Genomic DNA, 27,390 nt, shown 5'->3' with positions numbered 1-27,390 from the left:
GAGTGTACAGTAGAGTTTCTGTTAACCCTGTATGTGTGAGGGCCGGTACAGTAGATTACTCAGGCAAGGCAATAAAAATAAAAAATGGAAAAAAAATTGGTGTGGACGTTGGTGGTGGTATGCATTGTTGCACTCTCGCTTCTTAAAATACACAGGGTGTTGTCCAGAGGAGAGCAGGAAGGCTTGTTTGCATAGCCACTTTGTTTGTCGCTTTGTTCATGAACCTACCTTTCCCCAAGGGACCTTTTTTTTTAGGCTACACAGCCGGTAAGAGACTTCAACAGCGGGAAGGCTTCCTAATCTTTATGCATCAACTCTCAGTAAAATAATTCCATGTATTCACTGAACATAACTACAGCTTGGCAACTTCAGCTTGGCAACTCCAAGAACACTCTTGTCAGTCAGAAGCATAAACAATCTGTTTTCCCCCCCATCAAATATTTACTTTTCCCCTCAGGGTTTCCCATTGATTATGAAAGAATTTCATGGAAGAGGCTGAAACTGTCTTTCACAGGAACATGCCTATGATCCAGCTGCAAACATGTCCATTGGAATGTAAGGAATTTAGACAGCCCTTGTGGTGATGTTATTTGTGCCTTCCTTATTGGTTCAAAACAAATATAAGAATGGCATGTCAGGATATGACTGGTTTAAAAATGGTAACAATCAAAACCGAACGTATTTAATACAGGCCAGCGAGTAGGCTTGAGCAGGTTGCCTGCTTCCCAGCCCCTTCGGCTTATTCATTCAGAGGAGCGAGTAGCAGCCTCCCTGATGCCAGCGATTTGATATTGCAATACTTGTTTTATAGGTTAGTTAATTATGTTTGCCCTAACAAAGAACCGGAAGTAGCCATCAAAGGTACGACACTATAACAACGTCTGTGGATTGATTTGGAGACACCGTAGTCATTACTGTTGAACTTCTATGGACTGTTGTTTCGGTCTGTCTCACTCTCTCATATGCACACACACGAAGGCATCTCAGGTATATGAAAGTCTGTAGCAGTATCTGGATATTATGCCTTTGAGCTGTAGTCCTATTTGTGCATCGTCAGACAATAATGGAAGGAACAGGCCACATGCCTTTGATGCTAATCTAACTGTAGGATTATGAAAATGCAATATGGCTTCTTGTGTGCCGTCTGGATGTATTTAGTTATTGTCTGCTTTAGGTAGACTGAATGCGGACCTTCCTGCAGCTGCGTTGCACATTTGCGCAGTACCAGGTGTGAGCAAAAACATTAGAGGCTGATTTCACTCTACATCTGTTTTCATATTTCACACTACTGTAGTGATTCATCAATTGTTGGTACCAGACTAACAGTAACTGATGGCTGGCAATGGTACCCCAGAGTTCACACAACTATTGTGTGTGTTCTGATACAGTCTGGCAACTGGCAAGTCCATAAGTATAGTAGGCCTAGTTCGACTTGTCTACCAAGGTTACACTCTTAGAAAAGAAAGTTGCTATCTAGAACCTAAAAGGGTTTGCCGGATGTCACTCTCTGAAGAACCCTTTTTGGTTCCAGGTAGAACTCTTTCCACAGAGGGTTCTACCTGGAACCCAAAAGTGTTCTACCGGGAACCAAAAATGGTTCTCCTATGGGGACAGCCAAAGAACCCTTTTGTGTACTTAGTGGTAATGAATCAATCTATAGGCTGTATCTTACACTCTATGCATCAGTAGAGGCTGGTGGGAGGAGCTATAGAAGAACAGGCTCATTGTAATGGCTGGAATAAAATAATGGAACAGTATCAAACAAATGGAAACCACGTTTGCCTCCGTTCAATATATTCCGTTCCAGCCATTACAATGAGCCTGTCCTCCTATAGTTCCTCCCACCAGCCGCCGCTGGTATACATACACAGGATACACTCTGGTACACAGGATCAGCTGTATCAAGCCTGTGATCAATAAAAGACACAGAAAACAAAGGCACCAAATGAGTCATTTCCTCCTGTCTATTGACCAATCAGCATGTTCCCTGGTTGCGAATGGGTTTGTTTATGCACACCAGACCTCCTATATGCAGGGAAACACTTAGGGGTAAATGTAGGCTTAGACGGGTCAAGCTGCAACATGTCTCCTCCGTCTATCATCATTCACCAGTCACCTCACTGTCTGGCAGAGACTGCTGCTGCAGAAACATGGGCTTGGATGAGGAAAACAGTCCTTTTTGTCTCTGCCTCCTCTGGATACGGCTCCTGAGAAAAGCTAGGCTGTTTTATAAACCCAACAATATTCTGTTTGTCTTTTGAGGACTTTTTGACTAGTATTTGTATTATTCTATTGGTTATATTGGCACCTGCTTTTTTTGTTTCCAGAGTCTATTAAAGTGTCATTGTTGTAATTTGTAGACATGCCACTTTAAATGTTGTTTCCTCTCTGTGGAAAGTAAGTAAATCTTGGCATAATTTCGACGAATGGTATAACATTTACATAGGGAGAGTGTAGCTCATTCCCATAATCGCATTGCCAAACAAACTTTTAGAGCCATGAAATCTGGACTTTGTACCCTAGCCTGGTGTGGACCACAGTAGTCTGTCTGTTTTAGCTGGGGGCGTCTGTTGACATATTTAGTCACAAGGCTATTCATGGACATTTCTGGTGGTTCTAGACTAGTTTTTGTCTGTGTGTTGAATATAACTGTAATTTAACACTTTGTCTTCCCTGCCTAATGCTTCTGGACGCACAAGTCCCACTCTTTGTTCAAATCTAAAGCAGTTAAATTACTTTTAATTGCATCATTGTGCAACTATTGTGAATGAAGGTGGGGGCTTACTGGTGTGATTTACATGATTAGAACCATGGAATATTTGAGAATGGAACTCCCTTGAAGGAACAAATATTAATTTCAAGTCGGGGCTTAGTGGGCCTGGGCCCATCAAGTTAAGACATTGCAAAAATGTCTCTTTTTTTTTCAGAGTAAGTGGTGACCTCTGAAGAAATCACATACACTACAGGTCACGCAGCTTAGTCAATTGTGTTACTCCCCACTGAATAACACCTTGAATAATTAATGACAACTTTAATTTATAGATTGTTTTAGTGACGCATCATGTATACTGCATTTCACTGCCAGTTTCTCATACTGTAATGTGCAGTATCCCTCTGAAGGACAAAGTGTCTGACATCTTATCAGGAGATTTGTCTGTTTTAAAACGCGTGCATGTTTGCTTTGGCTGATGGGTTAGCTGTCGCAGTCAGGTTAGAGCGGATCTGTCTGTACAGTGAGAAACATTTTCAATCCGACCTAAAGAAAAAGAAAAATCGGCCATATTTGATTTTACTTAACTAGGCAAGTCAGTTAAGAACAAATTCTTATTTTCAATAACGGCCTAAGAACAGTGGATTAACTGCCTGTTCAGGGGCAGAACGGGGCTGTACCTTGTCAGCTCGGGGGTTTGAACTTGCAACCTTCCGGTTACTAGTCCAACTCTCAAACCACTAGGCTACCCTGCCGCCCCATGATTCCACTCTCCCCAGTTAGGCCCAGTCAGTTATAATGATGATGGTGTAATTAGTATAATAGTAAGGATTGGCCACACACGTCTTCTGACAGACGGTCCGACATTTTTCTATCCAGTTGTACACACCACACAGCAGATGCCACTTTTACTCTGTATCGTTTGGAAGAAGGCTAGTCAGTAATACCTGTTGTATTCGGCGCATGTGACGAATACAATTTGATTTGATGGTAATATTGCTGATTCGGTGATTTTTAAAGGGGAGACTGATGGGTTTTAAAAGACACCTGTAGAGAGAGACATTTTAGAGAACAGTTCAGAGGAACAGAAACTTTCATCACTGTGCTCCACCTTTTTTTTTGGTTTCTGTTTCACATGGGTTAACCTTTCACCTCACCGTCCTCAGGCCCAATGGACAAATCACTGCACTTGTGTCTTGTGACTTGTTTGCAAATGGAGCCTCAAACGCTTTCATCTAATAGCTGCTTACTTTAAGTTGGGAAGAAAGGATTCCTTTCATGCTATATAATGCAGTGTTATGTGTAACCAGATTTGTTTTATGCAATAACAGAATCATGTCTCATGAAATGTAGTTTTTAGATCTATTGCGAACGGTTAGGATTATTTTCGTGACAAAAATTACCCAGAGTCCTTCTCTTTTTCTACCTGTTCAATGCTTCTTATTTCTATGGATACCATCAGGGAAAGATGTATATTCATACCAGTGAAATACTACCATATTGTTTTTAGACTGTAACAGGCTGATTAATATTGTGTTTTAATATTATCGTGTGAGGCTCATCTTGTCCCTTTTCCTACTGACAGAGTGTCAACCAAAAGCAAGGCACCCTCTCCCCCAGTATCAGTGAAGGGCCTGGAAGGTGCAGGCCTCTCCCAGAGACACTCTGTATCAGGATATCCTCTGATGACCATGGACCAGAAGGAGAACCTACTTGAACAGGACCTGACTCTGGTTGTGGTTCTACCAGGTGGCGTGGAGAAGACGGCCACTGTACATGGCAGGTGAGACTTGGGCTTAAGTCCCACATGGCACCTATTTAGTGCCTATAGACCCTGGTCAAAAGTAGTGCACTAAAGAAATAAAGGAAGTGTCCCACTGTGACTAAACACCAACCAAGTGCTCCCAACTTTCCCTCCTTGAAAATGACCTCAAAGACATCCCCATGATTCCAAGATGAAGCGTGATCTAAATGTATTTTGAGCGTCAGAACAAAAATATAAACGCAAGGCAACCATGTTCGGAGATGTTCTATATGCACAGAAAGCTTATTTCTCTCAAGTTTTGTGAACAAATTTGTTTACAACCCTGTTAGTGACCATTTCTCCTTTGCTAAGATATTCCATCCTCCTGACAGGCGTATCAAGAACAGCAATGATCATTACACAGGTGTGCCTTGTGCTGGGGAGAATAAAAGGCCACTCTAAAATGTGCAGTTTTGTCAACACAATGCCACAGATGTCTCAAGTTGAGTGGGAGCATGCAATTGGCATGCTGACTGCAGGAATGTCCAACAGAGCAGTTGCCAAAGAGTTGCATGTTCCTGTCTCTACCATAAGCCACCTCCCAATGTTGTTTTAGAGAATTTAGCAATACATCCAACCGGCCTCTCAACTGCAGGCCACGTGTTACCATGCCAGGACCACCCATGGCTCTGCCCCTTCCCAGTCATGCGAAATCCATAGATTAGGGCCTAATGATTTCATTTAAATTGACTGGTTTCCTTCTATGAATTGTCACTCAGTACAATCTTTGAAATTGTTGCATGTTACGTTTATTTTTTTTATTCAGTATAAAATGGTATATGAGTACTGCACATCCTACCATTACATCATCTTTCCAATGCTCTAATGTAATGTCCTATCTCTCTGAGTCAGATATTGTAGGTGGTGCTGTAAAAGCTGTGGTTTTGGTTAACAGTACTTGCACCATTAATTGCAAAAAAAAAGTTTTATGATGTGGCTGATTCCTTTCCACTTGCTAAGGTTTAATAATGTTATTTACGTTTTAGGCCCAGTAATCACATTTTATGGTTTAAATATGTGTAAAAAAAATATATATATATTTCCTGAACTTATATCTCCTATATATAGGACACACTTCCTGAACTTATATCTCCTATATATAGGACACACTTAACCCCCATCTTAGACTTTAGAGAATTAGCTAAGATTAAAACATGTAGACTGTGTAATTTGCTACAGGCCCCCTGCACACACATTTCATGAAAGTTAGTCTTATGAAGTCTGGACGATGAAACTCTCATCCACACCAATTCAGCTGAGACCAAAACTAATCAGACAAACATGAGATTAATATCTCACAGTCAAAGGGCTTTGTTGTTTTTCAGAACAAGGACTTTGTGTCCTGGTATGAAACTACAGGCCCACACTCTTCACTCGCCATCACCAAAGTTTACTCAAGATATCATTCTTCTATTTTTGCAAGACTCAAATACTCCATTGGTACATTGTGCCCCTTGCCCTCTCTAGCTTTAATCAAGACCAACTTTTTAATATAACTGGATTAAGCATCAAATTCTTCACCCTCTTTTATTTTACAGAGCACAGTGAACTCATTATGATAAGGATTAAACTTTTTGGTATTATATTTCCAGAGACTGGAATTTGGAAACTGCTGCATAGCTTTGTGTAGATGCTGTTGCTAAATGGTTTTCCACATCACCAACGGTTGTGTGTGTAGCACAAACTGACAGCTCCTTGTGCAAAGCTTTATCACTGTGAAAAACTAGTGTAATAATGCATTATTATTACGTAGAGTGTAGAAGTCTTCTGTGATTAGCATCTACTTTCGTGAGAGTAGTTTCTCCTTGGCATTTGCAATTCCCACACAAAAGTTCAGTTTTCTCGATACACACAGCCTTTGATCCTTAGCTTGGGCGATTATTACTACTAACCTTTTTTGTGTTTTTCAGCAAGCCTATGATGGATTTGTTAGTCATGCTTTGTGCCAAGTACCACCTGAACCCATCAGGCCACACTATAGAGCTCGTCACCACCAACAGAAACCACATCAAGTTCAAACCCAACGCTTTGATCGGGGCCCTAGAGGCAGAGAAGGTTTTGCTCAAGCCCAAAGGAATGGAGGAAAAGAGTAAGAAGCCTGGTCCTCAGATGCCGGAGGTACAGTTGAGACATCTGTGGTAGAAATGCCCTAGTTAAAATAATTGCTTTATCTTGTAATGTCTATATGAAATGATAGATCTATGTTTTTCTGGCAGTTTTTAATGAGGATAGTCATGAGGTCTGATAATCTAATTGCTTTGACTCTTCAGGCAACTGTCCGTCTGGTAATAAACTATAAAAAGACCCAGAAGACTATACTAAGAGTCAGCCCTCGAGTCCCCCTTGAAGACCTCTTACCAGCTATTTGTGAGAAATGTGAATTTGACCAACAGAGCACACTTTTATTGAGAGATGCCCAATCTGAGGATCCTTTGGATTTGACCTGTTCTCTCAATGATTTTGCAATAAGGGAGGTTTATGCAAGGGACACAAAAGGTAAGGGCTTCTCATTAAAACTATCAGCCTTCGAAACATTCATCCATCTGAATAATTGCCATACATTCTGAACTAATCTCGGCACTCAGAGCCAAATCTTGTGTGTTAAGTCTGTCAACAAGAGACTTATTCTGAATAAACACTATTCACCATTCATTCATTCATTTTACAATTACACAGGTGCATTTACTACCGCATATAATTTCCACCTTCTCTTCCATAGCTATGTACTCAACAGATGTACCTGCCTCACCTACTACACCAACTCACCAAGGTCATCTAGGTAATGTAACATGATTTTACATGGGTTTTAGTTTTGCGATTTCTATTTACCAGTGACATTATGCATTTGAAGTTCATCAATAATTTTGACAAGAGATTTAAGAAACGTTGTTAGTAAGATCAAATCAAAGTGTATTTGTCACGTGCGCCGACTACAACAGTGAAATGGCCGGGATCTGTATATTCCTAACAGATACCATTCCACCCAGCAAAGATAAAATCCAGAAGGAGAAAGAAAACAAGGGATTGTTCAGTCTATTCAGGAGAAGTAAGAAGAAACCTGAGCAGGTGTGTACTATGTTCATTTACAGGTCAGTTTGGGCTGATTTATGAGTTAAATGCGTGTGTGTGGGTGGGGCATGGGGATATTGTCACAGCCATGTGATTGGATAGTTTTCTCTTTGCTTACTGCAGAAAACAGGCCTTTGATCAGGATCTGATTGGATGTTTGTTTGCTCTTTGAAGGGAATGACTGCCAGTGCCCCGGCGTCCCCAGTCTTCCCTAGCAGGCCTCGACCTCTCAGCATGAGCTCACTCAGTGCCCACTCCTCCACATTCAACTGCAGCACCATGCCTTCTGACATGTCAAAGAAGAGACGGGCCCCTCTGCCACCAATGCTGGTGTCCCAGAGCCCCCCCTCTAACCTCAGCCATCGCCAGAGGTCCATCTCCGCCTCGGAGCCCGAAACCCAAACGGATGGTGACCAGGTGAGTGGGACTCAACCCGACTGGACCTGTGCTCTGGCTTTACCAGGTCTATTTGTAAAGGTAGTTATTAGTATGTCCAGAGAAATGGCTCATGATGCATTTTTAAAATTGAAATCCTAGACAAGCAAATCAATCATTTCAGGTAGGTTACTTCTTTGCATACTTCAACTAACTCGTTTTCCTCTTCTGTTGTGGAGATGACGACTGGTCTGAGTCGCAGAACAGAGTCTTCACTGAAGAGGACAAAGCGCAAGGCTCCTCCACCCCCCGCATCTCCTGGAGTGGTTGTCCAAGATGAAACTTTGCTAGATAGAGGTAAGAGTGGTTTCACTGAATTCATATGTACTGTATTGAATCGGCTTGTGCTCAAGCCCCTGTCTAGATACTGTATTTCAGGTGTAGTTTCTTACATTGGGGAGTTACCTGAAAAGTTTTTTGGGATGTTGGTGATTTAGTTGCTCTTTCTTCTGGTTTGAGACCTTGAGTACATATATTGTACTTTGGTCTCTAAAGTCAACAACTGAGAATAGTAAATAAGACCAATGATTGATCAGTGGGAGTTGCAGTCATTGTATTTGACTCCGATGCCTCCTAGTGGTCAATATGAAACAGTTACAGAATGAAATGGCTACACTTGTGGAGCCTTCAGTACTCGAGAGTTTGAATACAATTCAGAAAAGCAAAAAATGTTGTGATCTCATGGGAGATATATATATATATATATATTATTATGTTCCTCCATAAGGGTAAACACCACGTTCTATCAGTACTTCCTCCCTCCTAAACTTGCAGCCTGCGCGTCACCAGACTTTAGTGCCCGAGGGAGATTCTGCGCTGGCGCAAGCTTCCTGTTGTCTCTCCTACCCACTCTGCTCTGCTGCCTCTTTCACCTCCTCCTCAAGCATCTCCTCTTCCTGCGCTGGCCTGCTGCTTCTCCTTCCCACACGTTCCGTCAATCGGATGAACGTGTCCTGTTGATTTTCTTGCTGCGTGTTTCCACCTCAATATGATCAAATTGGTCAAACAAAATACACTCTTGAACACAACAATACAGACGTAAATACATGCATTACTTAGTTGCGATACATTGAACGACCGTTTCCAGACTTTTGATCCAATGCATGGATTTCTATGGGTTTATGATTATAAAGTGATGGAAATCAGACACACTGTTATTCAAGGGAAACAGGTCGGAAAGGACTATCCGGAAATCCACTACCTGCTATTGATTGAATACCGGCTTTTGGTTATACCTGTTACTGACTAGCTTAGATTGGGTTGCATGCTTTCTGTGAGAGAGGAATGATCTTTAGTGATCTTTTTAAAGGTTAAATATACATGAAGTACGTTCTAATCACTCCCAGTCGTTCAGCAATACAGACAGCCCCGGGAGACTTTGCGTTGGATCTAGCCATCATCCTCTTGTTTATTCTGAATTGTGTTTTTGCATTTTCAAATGGCTCTTTTGATAATTGTTTCCGCTCTGTTCCAGTCTTTTGTAACAAGTCTCCAGTTATGCTTTCCACACGTCAACTCCTTGTGTTGTCAGACCTGCGTGTATTTCATAGAAATGTAATTTGTACGTTCAGTATTTGAATACTACACTAGCCAATTATCCCAGATCGTATGAATAAAAGATGTGACTGCTCTCTGCTTGTATTGCTACATCTTCCATCTGCCCTCCCTCCCCCGCTGGCTTCACATCATCGACTTCGCAGAGAAAGATCAAGCCCCGATTCTGGATGTCTCTCCCTGACGTCCCACGGCTGTTCATTTCAGTTCCACATCAGACTGCACAGTGAGGAGTCTCAGCTTTTGTATAACCAGCCTGCTGAATGTTCCTTCTGCTCTCTGTTTCCCTGTGATGGCCTTGAAGTGCCGAGAGAAGAACTAGAGGGGAATATGAGATGCTAGATGTCTTCATTAAGCCCAATTCACTTGTCTGAAGTATCCCGAACACAATAATATTATGTTCGCTGTTGTGTGATTGTGAAAGTGACACTAGTAATTAGTGACATTTTTAGTAATTAGTGACATTTTTAGCCAATACCAATATTTTCCTTGCCAAAAAAAAACATTTTAGCGGCCTTTTATGCATTCTAGTACATTTTAAATAGTCTACACACACACATGGACGCAGCGGTCTAAGGCACTGCATCTCAGTGCACGAGGTGTCACTACAGTCCCTGGTTCGAATTCATACTGTATCACATCCAGCTGTGTTTGGGAGTCCCATAGGGCGCAATTGGCCCAGCGTCGTCCGGGTTTGACCGGGGTAGGCCTTCATTGTAATTAAGCTTTTGTTCTTAACTGACTTGCCTAGTTAAATAAAGGTTACACACACCACACTGTCCAAAAAGACATTTTGGGGGGAATTTACTTATGTCCCCATTGCCAGTAAAACATAATCAAAACCTATTTCTTTCACTTACTTGCTGTGCTGTTTCGTTGTTTATTTGTTCAATCATTTCATTCTCAACCAGGATTTCATCAAACATGCCAAGCAGTGAAGTTTCAGCTCTGTCTGTCCGCAGCCTCTCTTCCTCTGTGCGCACTGTCACTGTGTCCATTTCTATCTTCTCCAGCTGTGTATGTAACATTTCACGTAAACCCTGTTTCTTGTCTGCATTGAAGTAGCGGTCTTGGTACATAGCATCGAGCATGGTGGTGACACAATAAAGAGAGAATGCCGCTGAATTGTTCACAGCCTGTGTCGGCAGTTTTGTTGAGCAGGCGTTTCAATGCCATGACAGAGGGTATCACGTCTGCTGCAAGCGCAGTTGATGAGATTCTTTCTCAAATCAGTTGTTCGAATGGAGTACACTGGTGTGTTCATGTTTCAAACATGTCCTCAAATGCTATTGAAATGTCAGCAGAGGTATGACAACCAGCACATTCATGAGCATGCAATACGACCTTCCTCAGTACGAAATCCTCAACGACCCACTGTGCTGTCAGACTCCGCATGCTCATGGGGCTGATATTGCTGGTCCAAATGTCAGTCGTGAAGCTAATAGCAGTGAAGCCACTACTGTGTAACTCCGGTAGGGCAACATCTGAAAAATAGCGCACTTTATTGTGTGTACCGGTGCTCGACTAGTCGGCGAAAGCCAACATCACCCACGACACGACAGTTGATTGTCAAGTGCAATGAATTTCATTATCTTGACGTTTTGGTTGTCTCGCTGAAATGTTCTTACTCTTTCAAATGACTGCTCGACTTGTTGACTGCTCGATCCACACGGCAGACATTGTGGGCTAGGTTAGGAATGCTGTGTTGTGCAAAATTTTACATGGCGTCATTACGTCATGTGCATACCTAATATAATGTAGGTACGTCAGCTTTGACATCGGTTTTGCACATCTGCGTTACACTAGACATCGGGCCGATGTCTATATTTGCCTGACATGAGACCCATCTTGTCCAAAAAGTTGACTCAAGTTTGTTAAAAATCACCTGGAGGCACCTGGATGATCATCAAGACTCTTGGAAGAATGTTCTATGGACAGATGAGTCCAAAGTTAAAACCTTTTGAACGCCATGGGTCCCATTATGCCTGGTGAAAACCAAACACTGCATTCTACAGTAAGAACCTCATACCAACGGTCAAGCATGGTAGTGGTAGTGTGACGGTTTGGTGATGCTTTGCTGTCTCAGGACCTGGACGACTTGCCTTAATAGAAGGAACCATGCATTCTGCTCTGTATCAGAGAATCCTACAGGAGAATGTCAGGCCATCCGTCTGTGAGCTGAAGCTGAAACACAGCTGGGTCATGCAGCAAGACAATGATCCAAAACACACAAGTCTACACGAAAATGGCTAAAAAGCAAAAATAAAAATAGTTTTGGAATGGCCTAGTTAAAGTCCAGCCCTAATCCCAATTGAGATGTTGTGGCAGGACTTGAAACGAGCAGCTCGTGCTTGAAAACCCACAAATGTTGCCGAGTTAAAGCAGTTCTGCATGGAAGAGTAGGCCGAAATTCTTCCACAGTGACATGAGACTGAGCTACAACTACAGGAAGCGTTTGGTTGGAGTCATTGCAGCTAAAGGTGGCACAACCTGTTATTGAGTGGAAGGGGTAATTACTTTTTCAGACCGGGGCATTGGGTGTTGCATAACTTTGTTTATGAAATAATAAACAAAATGAGTATGTACTGTAATTGTAGCGTTATTTGTTCACTCAGGTTCCCTTTGTCTAATATTATATATTTTGGTGAAGATCTGATAACAGTCAGTATCAAACATTTGCAAAGGTAGAGCATTTTAAATGGGGCAAATACTTTTTCACTGTACTGTAAGTATTCACACACCTGAGTCAATACTTTATAGAAGCACCTTTGGCAGCAATTACAGCTCTGAGTCTTTCTGGGTAAGTCTCTAAGAGCTTTCCACACCTGGATTGTGCAACATTTGCCCATTTATTCTTTTCAAAATTCTTCAATCTCTGTCAAATTGGTTGTTGATCATTTCGAGGCAACAATTTGCAGGTCTTGCCACAGAGTATTATGTAGATTTAAGTCAAAACTGTGTCTCAGCCACTCAGGAACATTCACTGTCTTCTTGGTAAGCATCTCCAGTGTAGATTTGGCCTTGTTTTTCATTATTGTCCTGTTGAAAGGGAAATTCATCTCCCAGTGTCTGGTGGAAAGCAGACAAACAGGTTTTTTATCTAAGATTTTGCCTGTGCTTAGCTCCATTCTGTTTCTTTTTCATCCTGAAACTCCCCAGTCCTTAACGATTACAAGCATACCCATAACCACTAAGCTTGAAAATATGGAGAGTAGTAATGTGTTATATTGGATTTGCCCCAAACATAACTTTGCGTTCAGGACAAAGTTAATTGCTTTGCCATATTTTTTTTTCAGTATTACTTTAGTTCCTTGTTGCAAACTGGATGCATGTTTTGGTATATTTTTTTTATTCTGTACAGGCTTCCTTTTCACTCTGTCCTTTGTCATCTCCATCCTGTTGTGCTGCAGGTGGCCAACCTACTACACTGGAAGAGATCGTGGAGCAGGAGGAGACCACTGCCTCTGTGATCCTAGACTCTATGAGTGATGTCCAGGAGGACGACAGCAGCCTTAACCTGTCAACAGCAGACATCTCCGTGGACTCTGAGAGAACCGAGGGTCTCTCTCCATCCCCGGACGCCCCACATGCTGAGATGGAGACCTCCCCACTGTCTGAGAGCGAGTGCCCAGCGGGGGAAGATCAGTCTTGTGATCTGTCCTCAGATGGCAAGTACGAACTCTAGCAGTTAGTCCTACATTATGAATGAAGTAGTGCATCTTTGACTTCGGTTTTTTGCATTGCTTTTCTTAACTCCTGTTTTTGACAGACTAGTCCACAGCATGCTGAACAACGCTGAGTGCACGGTTCCCATGCTGAGTGTGGGGATGGACACATCTGAAACAGAAGGTGCTGGTAGGTTTACAAGTAGTGATGAATTCAAATACATCAAGTTCCTAATGCGTTAACTATGGATGTAATGCTATAGCTTTAGAAGCAATGTGGCAAAATCCATGTCTACTTTGTACTAAATCATGTTATTTATGTTCTCCAGAAAGCCCTCCATGCCAAGCAGAGGAAATAAGTGACCAGACAGGTTTGCCATGTGAAGATTCCACAACACAAGATGGGGCCAAAGGTGAATGTAGTACTGAGAGCTCTCCTACTATCAGCCCACCAGCAGCCCAGCCAGTGACACAGAGCACAGGAACACAGGCCTCCGATCAACTGGACACTGAACCCTCCTGTGATGAACCACCAGCGGCCACCAGCACCCCCTGTCTCCCTGCCAAAGCCTCTACCTCTGGAGCGGTGGTCCAGAAGAGGGACATGTCCACATCCACAGAGAAGCTGCTGACCACTGACGAACCCATCACACCTGCCTTATCTCCTTCCTCAGCAGCCCGTCGGGACCAAACATCCACTCAAAGTGCCCCGGCCCCACCGAAGCCATCCAATGAGCTGACCAGGGACTACATCCCCAAGGTGGGGATGACTACGTACACTATCGTGCCTCAGAAGACTCTGGAGAAACTGAGATACTTTGAGGTAGAGCTAACGTTGGAGTCCCCTTATGTGGCTCTAGAGAAGGAAGTAGATATTGGTTCACTTGAACTCAAAGAGGCTGAGCAGCTACAGGTCAGAACACAACAGACAGAGCTGCCGTCTACTGTACCTCTGGAAGACTATCAGTCTCAGCAAGTCTACAGCACTACTACTAGTGAGAGCACTGTAAATGGCAACCTGATCGAGTCTATTCACTCCCCCTCAACACCGACAACAATAATTCTTGCAAGAGATGACAAGATTCCATCCCCTGCTAGTGGTGGAGACCAAGCAGGCTCCATAGCAGAGGTCAAGGAGATGAGAATTCCACCCGCAACTAAACCCAAGCCTGGCTCTTTTCGCTTGCCACAGCACAAAAGAACACCTGGGTTTTACGTTACCTCGGCTGCAGTGAAACGTTTGAGTGCCAGTCCTGACGCTGGCCAGAGGGAGGCTCCAGGCAGTGTAGTGGCAGCAGCAGCAGGGCAGGCCCTGCAGCCAGTAGGGGGCAGCTTCCCCCCTCCTCCTCCTCCGGTGCAGTGGGACAAGGAGACATCAGAGGGCGCTGAGATAGTTGAGGTGGAGCTGAGGCCAAAGGAAGAAGAGAGCAGAAGTGTGCCCCCTCCACGGCCCAGTCCCGTCAGGGCGCCCCCATCCCCAGGACTGAGCCTGGAGAAATTGAGGAGTTTTACTGCTCCCAAACCCTACTCTCCTACTACCCCATCCCGCTTTGCCCAAGCTGTATCTTCGGCAGTCAAAAGGTCCCAGTCCTTATCCACTGGGTCCACCTCACCATCTCCTTGCTCGCCACCATTCTACCCAATCACAAGCAGCTTTTTTGTTAAAGATCCTAAAGGAACAGATGGGGATAAGGTGAGTCGTTGCAGATGTTTTGTGTCATGTTCTTTCAATTAGAAGCCATCCAATGAGCTGACCAGGGACTATTATATTCTCTATATCAGAACATACAGTGGGAATCTGTATATTTATCTCATTCAATTCATTTCTAAAAGAGGATAGTGTATCTTCGCAGCTCAATGAAAGTTGCTTTTCCCTTAAAATTCAGAGGCTCAAATGTTGATTGCTTTGATACTTGTATTGAAGTTCAAAGCATAGGACTACCTTTTAAAAATACTTTGCAGGAGAATTGAATCTCTCTTCACAAGATGAATTAAAAGTGATCCATGTTTCACTGTCTGTGCTATCTTTAAACATTTGACTACCCTCAGATGAACTCTTCAGTCTGCTGTTTTCCCATGTCCTCTAGGGTCAGCTTTGAGACTTTTCAATAACACAGGAAAGGGGAGGTGTACTCCTCTGAGAATATGTATATACAATTTTCTCTCAATGGAATTAGCACACTACAATGAGCTTTTGTTTCTAGGTTGGGTGTGTGTGTCGTCGCCCCCCCCAGTGTGGCCTGGTAAACAATCCTAGCTGCTTATCCCACCTCTTAGACACCTTGACCTATGACACGTCCCCTCCATCAGAGACTGGGCCGGTGTGCCTGCGTGTCAATGATGTGCCCGTCCTTGGGGAGCCACACTTTGTATCTCCTTGTGAATAGCCTGAGCGCGTGTCTTTTACCATAGTTATTCCCGAAGGACTCTCTGTACCAGGCCTATACCGTGGTGTACTGGTGGTTGATGTATCTAAAGCAGGTACAGCAGTGTCTTCTTTTGAGTTTCTCTGTATTGACTGGCACACTCAGTTCTGAGTCATGATTGATTGTGTACATTGTGTCTTCTCCGCTGAGCACAGGGCAGTGACAATAGCGATTGGGTGAAGGACAAAGGCTTGGAGCTCCAGGGAGTGGGGGACCCGTGCAGTGTCCCAGCCAATGACATAACTGTTCAGATGGCAGGCCAGAAAGACCCTGGGCGGTGCCTCAGTACGTGTGGAGAGGAGCTGAGAAGCAAAGGGTCAACAGAGGCATCTACAGTAAGGATATGATATAATATGTGACAGTGGGGAGGGATTGCGACAGTGTCATAGACTGCTTACTGTAATATGACACTCCCTCACCACTTAACACCATGTTATGTGACAGTCTAGTGCTTACTGTAGATGTCTCTAATGATCCTTTGCTTCTCAGCTCCTTTCATTTACATTTAAGTCATTTAGCAGACGCTCTTATCCAGAGCGACTTACTTTCCACACGCACTGAGGCGTTGCTCAGCGTCACTCTGGCCTGCCATCTGAACAGCCATGTCACTGGCTGTCCCCTTCCCTGAAGCTCCAAACCTTTGTCCTTCTCAGACTACATGAATGTAGTATGTATAATTGCATTAAGTTTCAAGTTCCCTCTTCTTTTTTTTGTTGTATTTTCAGGAGCCTGATGTCCTGCCCTCGAGTCTGTCAGTGCCTGAGCCCAGGAAAGAGGAATAAAACTGTTTGATAGTTTTAAGACCTTGGTTGCTAGTCTTAACAACAACCTACACACTGTAGAAGACTACTTTTTCTGTTTTGTTATGAGATACAGTAATTTATGTCCTCCACATATAATTTTGATGTTATGAAATAATTGTATGTATTATTCCCAATTGTGTTTGAAATTTGATTCATATTGGACTTTTCAGCTGTCTTAATTTGCCAACAAATATGTATATTATTAGTTTTAATATTGAGTTGTAATTTTCATTGAGAAAATACAGTAGCCTATTTAGTACTGTCTACCATTTTGAAGAGGTCAATAATTGGACTGACCTGAAAGTGGTACTTATAAATTCCTCAGTCCATTTATTTTATTTTATGTTACTCATTTGGTTTTGATAAAGCTGTGCCCGGACATACACTGGTATGTAAAGTATTTCTCTGTTATGTATTAAAGTTACATTCACAGCATATTAAACTATTGACAATCAAAGAGTGTATCTCACTGACTATTTTCTGAATGACTTAAACACTAATTGCAACCAAATCTTAATATACACTAGACAATTCATGTTATTAAAAGTACAAAAGGTACCGTAACTGAAACGAAGCATGCTTCTACAACTACAATTAAACGGTACAAAACAACATCCCATAAAAAGTAAGCTGATTCTTCTCTCTACAAGATTGAACCATTTTTCAGTCCGGATCTCAGCGCCAGACCCCTCTCTTTTTTAATTTTTTTTTTATTGTTTTTTTATAAACAACAAATCAATACATAAAGCACATGAGGGAACACAAGCATACATAGATTACAAACAATGGACAATCGAGCTAGGGGGTACAATATCACATTACAATTACACAAGGACCTTAAGGGACATGCATATACTTACAATTCTAACAGCTTTTTTGTTAGTAGAGCATTTAACCGTCTTAAAATACAGTTCAATTTCTTTTTGTAGGATACGAAAATGTGGTTTTCTGTTTGTAAATTTACATTTGTGTATATGAAATTTGGCCAAAAGAATAATGAAATTAATTACATAAAAATTATTCCGCTTATTGTATGTAAAGAGTCCAAACAGTACATCTCTCCACAATAGTGTAAAATCTTCAGAAATGTGTTCAATTATAAATCTACTGATGTCTTGCCACAGTTTTTGTACATGCATACAATGCCAAAAAAGATGCACAACTGTTTCTGGGTGGTCATTACAAAAGGAGCAATTTGAGTTGATGTTTTCCTTAAACTTCTTCATATAGTGGTTGGCAGGATAATATTTATGAATAATTTTAAAGGAAACTTCCTTAATTTTGTTAACAAGTAGGTATGTTTGTGGCGCGCCAGACCCCTCTCAGGTAAAACGTGAGGGCTGTGCATGACGTAATGCATACGTAAATATAAACACCTGTCCAGGGAGAACGCGTGGACTAGATGAGCAAACACCTCAAAGACAGGGATGAAGACGAGAGAGGAAGCGATATGCAGTAACAGTGCTATTTCAGCGACCGGCAGGTATTATGTTGCAATAAACCATGTTCTAGGGAGCGCTGGCATAGGCTAATTGTTTGAGTTATACCGATAAAGAGTATAGCTAGCCTACTGTGTAATTATGTTAATGTCGATGGTTACATGGTGTCCTCGACCTATCCCGTTGTGTTTTTAGATGTCCTTCGAATATGTTGACTCGTAATCTTATTTTCTGACAGACGATGTGTGTCATGCATGTTATTGTGACCGTAAAGCTAAAACACGTGCAGCCTACCTGTCTTGTCTATGTCATAAGAGGCTGAGGTGAAATAATTTAGCCTTTTAAAAGCTACAATGTCACTTTTTTGGCAACCGGACCAAATGAACATAGACATTTAGTTATAGATCTATCATTCTAATTGATAACAAGTCTAAGAATCTACAGTGTGCAACTGCAGCCCACAATTCGGACGTTCCTGCATGTGGGCATTCCTGCAGCTCTTCCACCGCCCAGTATACTATTGTTTCCTTCATGAGACCCCCCTCCTCTTTAAAGTTTTTAGTTTTTGCGTCATTTACTTTCGGTTTTGTAAACCAGCATCAAACAGCTGCAAAAATACATTTTACATAACCCAAAATATTGTATATCACAGCGGTGAAAATACAACTAAAAGCTGTAACCCTTCATTATACATTCACAATTCAAAACGTAATTTCAAAAATGTTCAGCAAAAACAAACCGATAAACTACAACTTTGTCATGATGAATATTACAAATGGACTATTCTAGCGCTTTATTTCACACAGACTACCGTAATATGTAACTTCAATACCATACTACTGCCATCTGGCTGTTTGTATGAACCAACCGAGTCATGGCTCGACATTGAAATCCATATGGCCTAGCCTACATGTCATTATTAGAGCACAAGGCCATATAGGGTGCAGTCACCCTAACCGTCACTAAAGTAAAAACAATAGTATCCTATTATAGCACTTAACTGACCATGACTAAATGTGTAAAATATTTATGTACAAATGTTAAATTATTTATAATGTATGACTTAAATGTCAAGCTGTTATTGGTCAAATATAATAATTATTAAATTGTAGCATCATGTCTTTGCTTTTGGTCTTGAAGGTAGTAAGTTTTAAAGAGGCATGATCAAGTTGGTGCATAGCCGTTAGGAATTAAATAATGATATTTTTTAATTTTTTTAACCATTTTGCTTCCTAACCCTGACTAGGTTTGAAATTCATTGCAGGTTATTGCCTCATATAAAATTCTTCAAGAATGGGTGTGTATTTTTAGTAGTTTGATAAGGAGACCTCTAAAATATCCACTTAGGGCCTATCTCCTGCAAAACACTCAGAGGCTAAAAGCTCTTCAGCCTAGAGCTTTTGTACACTCAGGGAACAGGCTATGCTGTAACAGATTTAGCAAATGTTATCTACACGTTTTCAAGTATTTTCTCCTAGAGTTGCAAAGAGTGTGTGCTCGACAGATGCATGTTAATCTTTCATTATAATGAGCAGCAATATCTCTGAATATACAATATTGAGAGTGGTTGAGGACACCAGGCAGTCTGAGTGTTTACAAGTGTACTATTGTAGGCTGTAAAGTACAGCCTGTAATTTATTATGCTCTTGGGTATTTTGCCTGTCTTTTTGAATGCCTGAGTTCATGCAGTGGAATAAGAGGGCATGATGTGATAGTCCCCTGAAGTGGATCCAGCTGAACATTTTTATTTACTGAGAACAGTTTTTTTTTCTTTTTACAGATGCCAGTTTGCTCAACTGATGGATTTAGCTAATTAAAATAATAATAATTTAAGACTGTATCGCTAAATATTTTGCTTGGACCGGATACCGGGGTATTTTGAAATACTGACTATGATTTTTCTATAGTGTCGTTTTATTTGTATTTTTTTATTCACAATAATTCAATTGAGCTAGTCACATGGTATGCTTGTTTACAAAGAGCGCATGGAGCAAAATTATGTTTCGTGTTGAGCAGCACAAGAGAGGTGATCAAGTTACACTTGAAATTCACTACTAATGTTTGCCAGATAAATATCTTATAACTACAAGTTGACTATCTAAGTGCCAAATAGATTTCCTCCAGCTCAGGGCTCCAGTTATGCATTTGTTTTGCTAACTTGCTAGCAATAGGTGGCTAGCTTTCAAGAGGAAGTTTCTTGGTTACAGCAGAGACCATCAATCCCCTCCAAGGATTAAGTGTGGGTGGCCTTTTGAGATAGTTGTATAACTTTATGTGCTGGGTTATCTGTCCTTGCATTTAGTTTATGTTTGCTTGCGTTTGTTAGCATTTACCTAGCGTCTGCTATGGGAAATAGCAAGTACTTGATAGCATACAAAAATAAATGAACTCTTCTTGTGTGCGCTGCCGGTAATACCGTATACCCTGTACAGGAACAGTATGAAGGCATCTAAATCTGGATACCGTCCAACCCTACTCAATATGCGGTTCTGTTTACATTGATGTGCATATCAGTCAAGCTTGTATTGTATAGTTACAGTATCACACCTGTAACAGACAGAATGTGTACTTTTTGAAAACACCATTGAAATACTATTCACATGGATTATCCTTTTAAGAGTAGGATTACAGTTTTAAAGAAGAACCGTCTACATTGGTAAAAAAAAAAAAATGTTTTGCCTCTTTTGGCAAATCTGTTATCCATGCATGTCAGTAAATCCGGGATCAGTGAATTTAGCTGTCTTTTCCCCTTTTTCAGAAGGGATTTGTAAAGCAATTTAAGTTGCTTTTACCCATTATTAGGTGCTATACTTAAAAATGTATCATATCAGTTATTATTGAGTGTTCTTCACTTTTAAGTGTCACTCTTTTCTGGTAATAGTAATAATCTACTGAGAAAATACTTTCAGGCCAAAGTCTTATCTACTAATTGGGGAGTATTTTCAGAACTTTGTGTAAAACTACATCTGGAAAAAAGACCATACCGAGTTATTCAATAGTAACGGTCAACGTTGGCAAATCACAGGTGTGGAGTGGTCCTGTTATTTAGATTATACCCAAGAAGCATGACAATATTCATGACATCATTGGTACTGAATGTGTTGTGCCAGATTTCTTTCTTTAGTTCTTCATCTGCCACGACTCAGGATAGAATTCACCAGAGATGGACAATCCCTCAAGTCTTGGTGGTATTTGATATGTAAATTGCAGACAGTAATGTGTAGAGAATCTGATTCTTTCTCTCTTTCCTGCTCTCTCTTCCTCTCTCTCTCTTTGTGCCCCCTCCCAGTAGTTACATTACTTTACAGTAGTAATTTTAGTGTTGCCTACATACTGTAGACATGACAAATTTGGAAGTCTGTAACATTAGAGTATATCACATAATATTATATTTCACATTAAATTACTGTAATCTGCCTGCTGGATTGAGAATAGTATTCTTCTGCTTTTAGCTTTGGCACTTCTCGAGTTGGAGCAAAACAGCCAAGTTTCCTAAATCTTTTTTTTTGTCACAGGGTTTTGTCTATTGCTAGCATCTAGCAGCATGAGGTGTTTTGGCTACTCAGTCATACACATAATGGCTCATACAACATTTCTCTCTAATCATCAAACCGGGACTCCAAGAAATGATAGATTGGGGTATTATAGCTTTCCCCTTTTCTGCGTCAACAGAGGATGAAGCATTAGAAAGGTATTTGAATTCTACAAGGTCCTCCGTTAGAGCAGCTGATGTAGTGTAGCCAGCTGGAACTGGGGAGCATGTGGGGTCAGACTGCTTAGTAAGTTGTGCTGTAAAAGTCAGATTGGGGTGAGAGTCTGTGTGTTACGTGCTGTTTTTCTAATGCGTAATTATGTTTCTACGTAACAGTCTAAGAATAGCTGTTTCTGCACTTTCCATAAGCACAGTACCACTTGCGTGTGCGGAGTATGCTGCTCCAGAGACAAATAATTAATGATGATTATGAGGATAATGTTTGCTTATTTACTTCATATCCTAACGAGAACATAGTCGAGGGGCTAGATCATATGTTGACGTCAGTCACACTATGAGCCCAGACCCGTTCCTGTTTCTTCAGCTACAACGTAAACCACACCACCTTGATGAAAGACACCTAGGCTTTGTTTGTTTTTGCGAGCTTATATTTTCCCTACGAAATCATCTGTGATTTCCAACCTACTGTAGCACGAATTGCAGCTCACCTGCTCTCCCCATGTAACTCATGAATATTAGGTGAGGGGGGTGGGACCAGGATATTCAGTAAGAACAATCGACTAGGAAACGAGCAGCACTACTCGTATAATGACAGTACATACGTGTTGATCTAGCAATGCTAAGCTCTATCCTTAGCTCCAAATAGAAACTATTGAGACGTCACTGTTTTTCCCAACCTGGGGTGTAGGCTAGACAGGGCAGACTGTTCTAACAAGGCCAGGCTAATGCTGTGGACAGTCTTCGTGTTGGATCGAGTCCTGAGAGGGGATCACTTTGTGGGGCTGCTAAATGTATGAGAATGCAATATGACCTCTGGGAGACAGCACTAATATGGCTTTGTTTCCGTGCATGTACTGTGTGTGCAATGATGACAACAATTTAGATCCTAGGTTAAGGGACAAAACGGGTGCCACTGCTACTCTATGATTGGCCTGTGATCTTTCCGTTAATTTACAAGTGCTCAACATCTTACTCAACCATTACTCCTCATACATAATCCATGCAGGCTAGAATGTACTTAGGATTTCACCAGCTATTGTTGTCCCCCACAATGAAATTGGAGAGGGGACTGTGAATCTGTCTCCGTCCGTACATTTGTTCGTTAGTCACTCGCGATATCTGACAGCACTGTCCCGATTTTGACAACTTGGGTCAATGATGCTCCTTGCCATAAAGATTTGGCTTTTACAAAATTACAATGATTGGTCAGATGGTGGCGCTATAAATACAAACTTTGAAATGTCCCGCCCCTCACCTCGTTTGACTTAGTCATGAAATTCTGGACAAGGAACACATTTGCCTCAGGGACTGATGAGGTCTGCCATTTAGAATTTTGTGGAAAATACTTAAAATGCTACTCTTCTGGGACCGATCTGCACAAAACTTTATATGTGGCATCTATGGAAAAAAGTCTCTCAATACAAAATTTTCCAGACTAGTACCTAAAACAACATGGCTGCTTTTGACCAATAAACACCTGGGCGTGGTCTGGCACATAAATGCATATAAACCAAGGATCCCGAGTAGCGCGCGCAGTCTAAGGCACTGCATCTCAGTGCTAGATCACAGCTGGCTGTGATCGGGAGTCCCATAGGGCGGTGCACTAATTGGCCCAACGATGTCTGGGTTAGGGGAGGCCGGGGTAGGCCGTCATTGTAAATAAGAATTTGTTCATAACTGACTTGCCTAGTTAAGTAAAAGGATATTTGTATTTGGTACACGTTGCTACTATCAATACTCGACATATGTAAGAACATTTAATATCGACCACACGGTGGCGCAATAATGGGCACATTTATATCTATTGATCTTTTTGACTCTTGAGTGGTGACATTTGGTACACATGCTCAGCATATGAGTCTAGCTAACCCATGCGATATCTTTGAAACCATTGGCCCGATTTTGAACAAATTTGGGTGAATGATGCGTCTTGCCATAGAGATCCGTCATTTACAAAATGCCACTGGGGGACAATTGGAAAGCATTTGCATTGACTGATAGCCGAAGAATATGTTTCAGGCCAGGGTTATTTTTGGACAGCTCATTCTGCTCTGCCCTGTCCTTGTCACAGACTTTGCTTTTGTAGGACCCCAGTTGGATTGTTTGACTAGTCTGTCTCTTACTGTCTTTTTGTCTTACTTTTCTGTCTGTCTGCGCTCTCTCTGACGCACACACACACACACACACACTACTGCGCTAATTCACTATTGTGCCACTAATGCAATAGACTTGCGTCCTGTCCAGGGGGTATACTTGTACATCAAGCTGCTACACACTACAGAAACGGGAGGCTCCTACCCTATGAGCCATTCCGGCTCGCACAAGGCTTTTGCAAGGCTACTAGTCTACCTACGTACTGCTTATGCATTGGATGAATAAGCATGGGACTGTTTACATTCACCTTTACAGAGACTTCAGCATGTCATTTATTTTATTGTTTCCTGTTGTTTGTGTGTGTGTGTCGTGCTTTGTCAGTGGTGCTCTCCAAAGAGGGGGCCTTTCTTATGAGGGTGTGTCTAAAGTGAAAAGGTAACCTAAGCCAGGTGGAGCTGTGTTATTGTGACAGTGCTGTTAGCTCGGGCTCCTTTACACTGGGAGTGCATTACTGGAGGCACACAGCTCCCTTTCATACAGATCTGTCTGAATTGCTAGGGGGCTGCTAAAACAACTGAGGACCCTGAGGGCTGTGGTCAAAAGTAGCGCACTATATAGGGACTAGGTTTCCATTTGGGAAGCACACTGAGACACAGGAGCCTCTTCAGGGTGAGACTGAAGCCATGTTCTGGGAAAAGATGCTCAGTGTCCTTCTCAAGAAAAGCCTTTAGTGCTTGTTTTGTTATCTGTGAAAAGACACAGTGATGGGCCATTTGAATCCTAGGATCGAGTGATAAGAAAAAGCAGAACATGACTTATATTTAATCAAAACAAGTGATCTTCAGGTAGTGGGACATGTAACCAAATTCCCCTTGGAATTTACCGAATACATGGGGGGAGGGGGGTGTAATCTGTTACTTTATCAGCAAAAATATTGTAATACTTCTAGGATTACTTTTAAATTCATAATGTATGTTTGCAATAAATATTTGACTCCTGTTTTTTCAAATCAACATTGAAAAAAGGCACAAATGTAAGTTTGTTCCGCATGAGCGAATCTGACCACAAGTCAGAGACCACTGTGATGACACACCGAATGCCTTTTGAAGGATTGCGTGAAAAGAGTAGGCTTTTGTAGGCTACAGTCCAAGCTATTATCTTCCAATGGCCCTGACTGCATCCAATGATTATCCAACTTGAATAAACTCTTGGAGGTAAGGACAACAGCAGTGGTGTAGCCTACGTGCGCTACGGGTAACACTTATTATTGAAATCTACATACAGTAGCGCAGTGATGTGAATCACAGTGCTGCTCTCTCATTTAGCCACCTTAAATTGTGGTTGTTGTGGATGGCTGTTCACAAATGTACACTGAGTTTACAAAACATTAAGAACACTTTAATATTGTGTTGGCTGGATGTCCTTTGGGTGGTGGACCATTCTTCATACACACGGGAAACTGTTGAGCTTGAAAAACCCAGCAGCGTTGCAGTTCTTGACACAAACCGGTGCACCTGGCGCCTACTACCATACCCCATTCAAAGGCACATAAATCTTTTATCTTGCCCATTCATCCTCTGAATGGCACGCATATACAATCCATGTCTCAATGCTTAAAAATCCTTCTTTCAACCGGTCTCCTCCCCTTCATCTACACTGATTTTAAGTGGATTTAACAGGTTACCTCAATAAGAGATCATAGCTTTCACCTGGTCAATTTGTCATAGGAAGAGCAGGTGTCCTCAATATTTTGTACACTCAGTTTATATGTGTATCTTAACCCAAATGTTTTTCGACCAGTGGAAAGCCAGTGAGAATTGTGCTCTTGCAACCACCGCATAGTGTGGATAAAAGTTTGAGGGATTTCCTCCCTTCCTCTGTGGTATTGTGCTCCACATACTGTCAAAAACAAGTTTTAATTTATGAAGACTACAAGTAGGGCTTTTATTGCTCAATCTAGTTAGTGCTGATAAAAAAATATATATATATATAAAAAAAAAACAGGCCTAACAGACACATGCTTAAACTCGCACAGACTTAACATAGACTTAAACATCTGCAAATTGTTGAGATATCAAGGTGACACCAACAAAAAAAGTTAATAGTCCTATAGAAAATGCAGCATACGGCATTCATCTTTCACATGCAAATAGCACTTATCGGTAGTGCTCAAAGCATGCAATTCCACGACGCAATGATACCAATCAGTCCTCCATGACAACAAAATCATTAACAGAGTAGGCTAATGAGTTTTTAGTTTGAGTTATGCTCAGGTAATTTTGGGCTAAGCTATATTTCACAATCCTTTTCCTGAAAATCAAGGGGTATTAAATCAACTGGAATGACTGGAGATTTGACCGACTTTGGTGAAGATATAGCCTAATTGTATTAGTATCTGTAGTAGAAAAGAGTGGGATATAAGAAGCCTACATAACCAACCCATAAAGTAAAATGCAACATACATTCATGGCCAGCAAACTCTAACATTGCTTTATCCTGCAATAGATGTTGTTCAATATACATTTTTGTCTCCTCAAGGGGAAAGTAATCAAATAAAAGTAATCCAATTACGTTACTGAGCTTGGGTAATCCAAAAGTTATGTTACTGATTACAATTGTGGACATGTAACTGCAAGTAGCCTAGTGGTTAGATCGTTGGGCCACTAACCGAAAGGTTGCTGGATCGAATCCCCGAGCTGACAAAGTAAAAATCTGTCCTTCTGCCCCAGTGGGTTACACTGTTCCTAGGTCGTCATTGAAAATATGAATTTGTTCTTAACTGACTTGCGTAGTTAAATAAAACATGAGTTACTGTAACGGATTACATTTAGAAAGTAACCTACCCTAGCCATTAGTAACCCTAACATGTATTCCATAGATTTGTATTTTTTACAAAATATTGAAAAGCATGTTAAAAAGAAAAAAGTGTTATATTCTCGGTTACAATTGTGATGTGCTTATAATACAATGAACATACATTGACCCCAATTCCTCAGCCCCAATATCTATATACCACACCCCACTTACCCACACACCTAAACCCAATTAGCCACACACCCCATGCCCTGACCCTAACACCCACATGCCAATTCCCTAATATTGATACAATCAAGTACCGATATACCCATATTATAGCCCTAAATGCACTATTTGGTACTCGTAGACTCCAGTTCCTTTTCCAATACTCCTCGGCCCACTTTCCTTAGGCCTCTATTCCCCAAGTCACCAACAGTAACATATTGAGCTAATTTCTGCACACCCAAATTTGCATATCTTAGCCCTGTGATCTCTGACCTGAATACGCTAGTCATTTCATTGATAAACTCGTAGTACAGTGTTATAACACGTGCCCCATTAAATCATTTTTCCTACCACAAACTTGTTGCCAGAGGATTTGAATGTTCGATAGCCGTCCGTCCAGACCCAGCCATATGAGCCTTGTGTATTTCTACACTCCATTACTCGTAAAGCAGGTACATCCATGGGCATGCTCATATATAAAACAGTTGTGCCCAAGCCTCAACATCCCTACAAACAAGGTCTACAGTTGTACTTTAGCCCCAATATTCTTACAGACCAGGTGTACACCTGCACGTGCAACCTCCATTTTATTTAATGTTTTAACAGGTCTACTGCTACATGTCAGGCCCAATTGTAAAAAAAAATTAAAAATAAATAA

General features: G+C 41.5%; 2 protein-coding genes across 7 annotated transcripts in view; both read left to right on the top strand.

Annotated features, from left to right (window-relative positions):
• The window catches only part of cobll1b (cordon-bleu WH2 repeat protein-like 1b), a 34,246-nt gene extending 17,323 nt beyond the window's left edge, over window positions 1-16,923 (top strand). For 4 of the 5 annotated variants that reach the window (XM_035773341.2, XM_035773340.2, XM_035773344.2 and 1 more), the window contains 12 exons: window positions 4,296-4,493; window positions 6,425-6,632; window positions 6,785-7,010; window positions 7,234-7,293; window positions 7,486-7,580; window positions 7,758-8,000; window positions 8,198-8,315; window positions 12,983-13,244; window positions 13,342-13,427; window positions 13,567-14,930; window positions 15,819-15,998; window positions 16,389-16,923. In XM_035773341.2, the coding sequence (XP_035629234.1) occupies window positions 4,296-4,493; window positions 6,425-6,632; window positions 6,785-7,010; window positions 7,234-7,293; window positions 7,486-7,580; window positions 7,758-8,000; window positions 8,198-8,315; window positions 12,983-13,244; window positions 13,342-13,427; window positions 13,567-14,930; window positions 15,819-15,998; window positions 16,389-16,445 (3,097 nt within the window). In that variant the 3' untranslated portion in view covers window positions 16,446-16,923. The remainder of the gene's footprint in view (window positions 1-4,295; window positions 4,494-6,424; window positions 6,633-6,784; window positions 7,011-7,233; window positions 7,294-7,485; window positions 7,581-7,757; window positions 8,001-8,197; window positions 8,316-12,982; window positions 13,245-13,341; window positions 13,428-13,566; window positions 14,931-15,818; window positions 15,999-16,388) is intronic. The other variant, XM_035773342.2, reaches the window with a different exon arrangement.
• Window positions 16,924-17,784: 861 nt separating this feature from the next.
• Window positions 17,785-27,390, top strand: part of LOC118386005 (growth factor receptor-bound protein 14-like) — a 59,764-nt gene continuing 50,158 nt past the window's right edge. Inside the window, exon 1 of one of the 2 annotated variants that reach the window (XM_035773335.2) lies at window positions 17,785-17,949. Coding sequence is in view for 1 of the 2 variants with exons in the window: in XM_035773336.2 (XP_035629229.1) it covers window positions 17,894-17,949 (56 nt within the window). In the remaining variant the exon portion in view is untranslated. The remainder of the gene's footprint in view (window positions 17,950-27,390) is intronic. The other variant, XM_035773336.2, reaches the window with a different exon arrangement.

Source organism: Oncorhynchus keta, chromosome 7 (genome assembly GCF_023373465.1).
Source record: "Oncorhynchus keta strain PuntledgeMale-10-30-2019 chromosome 7, Oket_V2, whole genome shotgun sequence".
NCBI lineage: Eukaryota > Metazoa > Chordata > Actinopteri > Salmoniformes > Salmonidae > Oncorhynchus > Oncorhynchus keta.
Note: the sequence above shows the minus strand (reverse complement) of the source record. Positions and strands in the feature narration are given on the sequence as shown.